The sequence below is a fragment of the Psammomys obesus genome, unplaced genomic scaffold, assembly GCF_907164565.1.
Source record: "Psammomys obesus unplaced genomic scaffold, mPsaObe1.curated_primary_1811, whole genome shotgun sequence".
Classification (NCBI taxonomy): Eukaryota; Metazoa; Chordata; class Mammalia; order Rodentia; family Muridae; genus Psammomys; species Psammomys obesus.
This window is the reverse complement of record NW_026591643.1, coordinates 5,905,229-5,911,194: the sequence shown is the minus strand read 5'-3', so window position 1 is coordinate 5,911,194 and position 5,966 is coordinate 5,905,229. Positions and strand designations below refer to the sequence as shown.

The following is a 5,966-nucleotide window of genomic DNA, read 5'->3' as shown; positions in this document are numbered from 1 at the left end:
GGGTTACATAGTGATGGGAACAGGGACTGCCTCTGACATGAACTGATTGGCCTGCTCTTTGATTACCTCCCCCTGAGGGGGAGCAGCCTTACCAGGCCACAGAAGATGACAATGCACCCACTTCTGATGAGATCAAATAGACTAAGATCAGAAGGAAGGAGAGGAGGACCTCCCCTATCAGTGGACTTGGGGAGGGGCATGCTTGAAGAAGGGGAAGGGAGGGTGGGACTGGGAGAGGGAGGGGCTTATGGGGGGATACAAAGTGAATAAAGCGTAATTAATAAAATTAAATTAAATTTAAAAAATATGAAAAAAAGCAGTTTGGGAAGGCCAGAACCGTCAGGGTTGGAGGGAAGAGGATGGTCCAGGGGGTAGGAGGGACGGACGTTTGGCAACTGGGGTGAAGGGATTGCCCTCCCCCTGCTGGGTTCCCCCCAACCCCTCCGGTCTGGCAGGAAAGGGGCAACCTGCAACACCCAAGAGCAGGTCTGGGGCTGCTAGATGCTCCAGGCAGGGGGCTGGAGGTAGCTCACAAAGGCTTGCCCTCCAGGGAGATGACGGCACTGCCACCTAGTTTCCTGCCAGAGTGCAGCGGTCCTTGACCTCTTCTTAGCAGTTTGCTTGTAATTCATGCTTGATTCCTGTCAGTTTCTTCATAATAGCATCCTTGGAGCTGGCATAGATCATTTTGCTCTTAAGGGGTTAACTCTCAGGGGCCCAGAAGATGAACACCAGGTCCTCCTTCTTGCTCTCCTTGGTCTCATAGGTTGCATCGTAGAGGGCATAGCGACCGTCCTTGTCGGACAGCATCTTGACAAACGTGGTGTAGGGGTCATCCTCAGTCTGCCCCACATCTCCTACCAGGATCTCCTTGCCCTCCTCCAGGATGATGTTCTTCCTGTCCTCACTAAGGCAGAAGAGCACTGCCTTCTTGCGTTTCTTCACTTCTGGCGTTGAGGACTTGCGAACTTTCACGTCATTGAACACCTTAATGACACCATCAGAGACAGCCACACCAGAGGCCGTGGTTCCAGAAAGTAAAGGGAGACAGAGAGAACAGGAGAACCAAACCACCGCAGCTGCTGCCGGGGTCCAACTGAAATCCAATATTTTTTAAATAAGCCTTTGATTGTGTATTGAGTCTTGTCAATTTGACTGATTGTATTTAAGAGGACTGCAGTCAGCTAAGGAAACACAGAAAGAGAAATCCGAATAGCAAAAATTCAGTAAGTCAATACAAAAATTTAGCATTTTTATTATAATTTTAAGGTATAAATAGACATCATTATAGTGTCAACTATACATAGTCTGAATAATAACTGCAAAGGATTAGTGTTCTCATTTAGTAATGAATACACCAACGTCTAGCTGTAGTGATCAAGTCCTCTGGAGACAATCAATGAAGTAAGGAGTTTCTTAGTTTGTGACCGAATGTTTACAGTACCTCTTGACATATGGTTGCAGGAAGTGTAGAGGAATAAGCTTAGGCAGTACCACTGTCAGTTCTCGGGAATTATTCAATGAATGAAGATACAAATTAATGAATTAATAAATACTTAGGCATATTTTATTTGGGAGTAAATATTTCTATATGCATGCATTTCTATACTTAATTGTTTTTTTTAACCTTCTGAGGCAGGGGCTCTCCCCGAAGTTTCTAGGCATACCTTGATACATCAGCTAGACTTTAGCATACTTTGCTACGCTTATTTTTAATCTTCCCTTCATGTCTTATTCTTTATTCCATACTTAAGAGACATTGGAGACTCAGGCTCTGTACTCATGGTGATGGCGAAGGCGGAAGACAGCTAGCCAAAGATGCAGGGAGCATCTCTCATCCCAGTTACAGCATGCCACTCACACCCCTGGCAGGATGTTGTAAATGCAAAATATTTCCCATATGCTCGTGTGTTTTAACTCTTGGTACCAGCTAATGGAACCATTTGGGAAGATTATAAAATGTTTGGGAAGCGAAGCCATATTGAAGAAAGTGACTCATGAAGGATGGGCCTTGAGGCTTTATAAATGGGCTCCACTTCCTGTTCTGTTTTCTAAGGAATGATGTAGCAATCTAGACTCCTCCTCCCTCACCATGCCTTTTCCTTTGCTGCCATGTGTTCTCCACTGTGACAACCTCTGAACTGTCTGCCGCTATAAGCCAAAATAACAGCTTTCTCTCCTAGTTTACTTTTTCCAGGGAAATGGGAAGGAAATGAAGACACATGACAATTCAATATCTACCTTTGATGTTAGGGGGATTAATATACTGTACCTTGGAACAGGGGCTTTGTGGGAATGGCTAATTCTCTTAAATTATAACAAAAGAGAAGAAAATTCAACTTAACAGACACTTCCTTCAAGATTCAGAAAAGCTGAAGTTTTCTTACTTCTCAGAATCATTTCTTCTTCACCAAGCCTGCTTCTCAGGTTTAATGTTTAAATATTACCTGTGGTGACTGTTATAATACATATGTAGTTCAGTATTCCTTTGGTCATTTTCTTTTATAACTCATTGAAGAGCATATGTCTTAGTTATCTTATAATAGAACCAATAAGTGATTTCTCTCTTTCTTTCTTCATAATTAATTGATTCTATTATTTTAACTACCCTTTGTTGATGGATGAGTGATTCTACAAATATTGTTTAAGCATACTATTCTAAGCAGCATCACAGCATTATTGGAATTTTTTTGTCTTTGCTTCCAATATTTAATACTAGATAAGTAGGTATTTAATTCTTTCTCTATTTCTTCCATGAAACCTTTTCTAAGCAAATATATGAACTTAGAAGAGCATGCTTTACTAAATTTGCAATTCAGAAAGCAAGAATCAAGTAGGAAAACAGGAACAGGGAAGTCCTCTTACTAAGTGGGATGCCTCCAAGTAAATACCGCTGCCATTTCAGTGACACTAAGGAAGGAATGTTTCCGTAAAAGAACTATTAACACTCGGTCTCCGCCAAGGACTCTGATGGGTGCTTGGGAGCTGGGAAGACCAAATTCAGTCTCTGAACTCATAGATCAACAGAGACCACATTCAACAACTCACTCATTCACTCTTTCCTTTGCTTACTCAGTTGGCAAATGAGAAACAAGTCATAATTCTACTGACACATTGGTAAATAATGTAGGTTACTGTCATAACCATTAAACTCTAATGGAGGGACTATTTTAAGAACATTTATAATATATATACATTTAATACATGTGTGTGAGTGAGCAAGCGAAAGACAGAGAGAGAGAAAAAAAACAGGTCTCGTTTTAGATATTCCTAAGGTCATTTATTGCCCCCTTTTTCTTTTCTTTTTTTCTTTGCTTTTATTTATTTTTCTTTTTTCTCTTTGTTGTTATTGGGATTTGAGTTATAGACAGATATTTTGCTTCAGTCAAGATGAGAACCTGGGAACATGAGTTTTGCCTTGTTTACTAGAAGCCCACCATTACAAATTGTTCATGGGGGCATAATATCAAGTACATATAATCTCAATATTTTGGAGCTAGTAGCAGAATAATCAATTACCATGATCTACACAGAGAGTTCCAGGCCAGCCAATGGTATATACTATTAATATATATATTAAAGAAAAAATATTGTTTACCAAATCTATGCCTGGGGAAAACTATAGGCTGGTGATCCCCAGATGTGGCAATTTTTCACTTAATACAGTAAAAGATTCTGAAGTTCTTTTAAAGACTGAAAATCCCTGCATTTAGCCTTTTGTTTTAGAATTCTTAGGTACTAATATTTTCTTTTTTATGTATTTTTTTCATTGCCCCAGAGTTATGTGACACAGCATGTTTTAAGGTGTTTCCATGCAAGGCATGAAGAGAAAACAATCACAGCCCTCTAAGAGCTGAGTTTTGAAAGACATATTGATAGAAATGAAGTAGGATTTCTGATAAAGCAAATGTAAGCAAAGAAATATTAAAATAATGAACCAAAGAACCAAGGAAGAGAAAAGGGAATCTAAAATGCTGAAATGGTAGAAAAACTTGAATAAATATTTTTAACTGTGAAGTCTTTTAAAACTTCAGCTTGTTACTTAAAAAAACATCTGGAACCCCAAGCCTGGAATAGGAAGGAGAAAAATTGAATGGAGGCCTAGTTTCTTTTTATTATATATACTGATATAGTCAAATTTTATCCACTGAGCCTTTTTCTCCCTCATTGGGTACAGGTACAGGCTCTTCTAGAACACACTATGCTGATTCTCTCATTCACCTGTCACCAGCTAAACACACCACAGAGCTTTCCTCGGGGGCTAAAGCTCAGTGTGGTACATCAACTGCAAGGCCTCAAGAATGTCACCGTGAATGAGAAACATGTACGAAGCACTTCCCCCAAAGAAAACAACAAACCCTAGAAATCCGTTCTTAAATGTCAGCTCTAGGTCAATATTGCTCAACCTGTGGTACACGGCACCTTTGTGCGTAGAAGGACCCTTCTACAGGAACTGCATGTCAGATATTCTCTATATTATATATTTATATTATGATGCATTACAGTTGTGAATTATAGTTCCAAAAAATAGAAACAAAAAGTAATTTATGGGTGGGTCACCACAACAGGAGGAACTATAATAAAGGGTCACAGCATTGGGAAGGTTGAGAACCACTGCTCTAGAGTGTCTCAGGACGTGCCTTCCGGTACGACATTCTTACCTCCAAACTTCTGCAGGGGCAGAGGGAGGGCAGGGCTATACGATGCCAAGTACCTAAAGAGCATTCCAACTAGTTAATGGAATTTGCAGTTTGAAAAGACATTTTTGTAACAACCATGTCCAGAGAGCAAGGTCCTTACACAGAATGGCCTCAGGTCAGGCAAATACTGAAGGGACACTCAGCCAAAGCTTCCAAGCCCCGTGGCAATGAGGCTCCAGTGCAAGGCCCATCAAAAGGTCCACAAAGATTACCAACTGCATCTGCCAGTGAGACACTTAAGCAGGAGGAAGCAAGTCTGCCAGGGCAGAGTCAGTATTGGCAATCGAAAAAAACACTGTGCCTGCGGCCACTGGCTGACTACATCTGCACACTGATCTTTGGACTCTGGCCTGGCTCATCTGAAGCTTCTGCCAATGAGAGCTGCTTCCACCTGGCTTTCCTAAAGTATTAGGGCAGCTGCTGGTAATGACAATAGGTTTAAAAATAATAATCATTTTACATCCTTGCTGTACCCAATCCCTCCTTTCCTCTCAGTCTCACCATCCCTCCCTCCTCCTGCCCCTTCCTCTCTCCTTTTCCTTAGAAAAGGGGAACTTCCTTTCTCACCCAGCTCATCAAATTGTATCAGGACTGAGCATGTCCTCTTCTCCTGTGGCCTGGTAAGGCAGTCCCACCAGCGGGAAGTGATCAAAAAGCAGACAAACAAGTTCCTATCAGATGCAGTCTCCACTTCCCTTACTAGAGGACCCATTTGAGGCCTAAGATGCCAGTCTCTTACATCTTTGTCAGGAGCCTAGGTCCAATTCATGCATGGTCCTTGGTTGATGATTCAGTCTCAGCAAGCCCCTTTCAACTCTGGTTAGTTGACTCTGTTGGTCTTCTTGTGGAGTTCATGTCACCTCCAGATCTTTACCTCTTTTCTTCCAATTTTCTACAAGACTCTCTACACATCATCCAATGTTTGGCTGTGAGTATCCACTTCTGTTTTGAGGCACTGCTGGGTAGGACTTCTTGGAGAACAACTCTCTCAGACTATTATTATTACTATCTCTCAGACTGTTATTTCCTTCTATAGACTAAATTTTCTCATTATTAAAAGATGGGAGTTGCATTAACACTAATGATTTTGGAACATTGAGGAATCGGATTTTCTTAAGAACCTGCAGATTTCCTTCAGTCACACCGATATATGTGTATGCATGCATGTGTGTCTGGGGGGGGCGGTTGATGTTCACGTGTTTTTGTATAGTAATAGTATAAAGAAAACTCAGATTTCAAGATATGTATTTTTTGGGTTAAGCTATG

General features: G+C 41.1%; 1 protein-coding gene across 1 annotated transcript; it reads right to left on the bottom strand.

The window, feature by feature from the left end:
- Nucleotides 1-388: 388 nt before the first annotated feature.
- Nucleotides 389-4,655, bottom strand: LOC129680098 (cofilin-1-like). The gene is made up of 2 exons (XM_055611617.1): nucleotides 4,651-4,655; nucleotides 389-1,096 (listed from the first exon to the last, which is right to left on the bottom strand). Exons 1-2 carry the CDS (start codon nucleotides 4,653-4,655, stop codon nucleotides 703-705), a joined length of 399 nt encoding a protein of 132 aa, XP_055467592.1. The 3' UTR covers nucleotides 389-702.
- Between the last annotated feature and the right edge of the window lie 1,311 nt (nucleotides 4,656-5,966).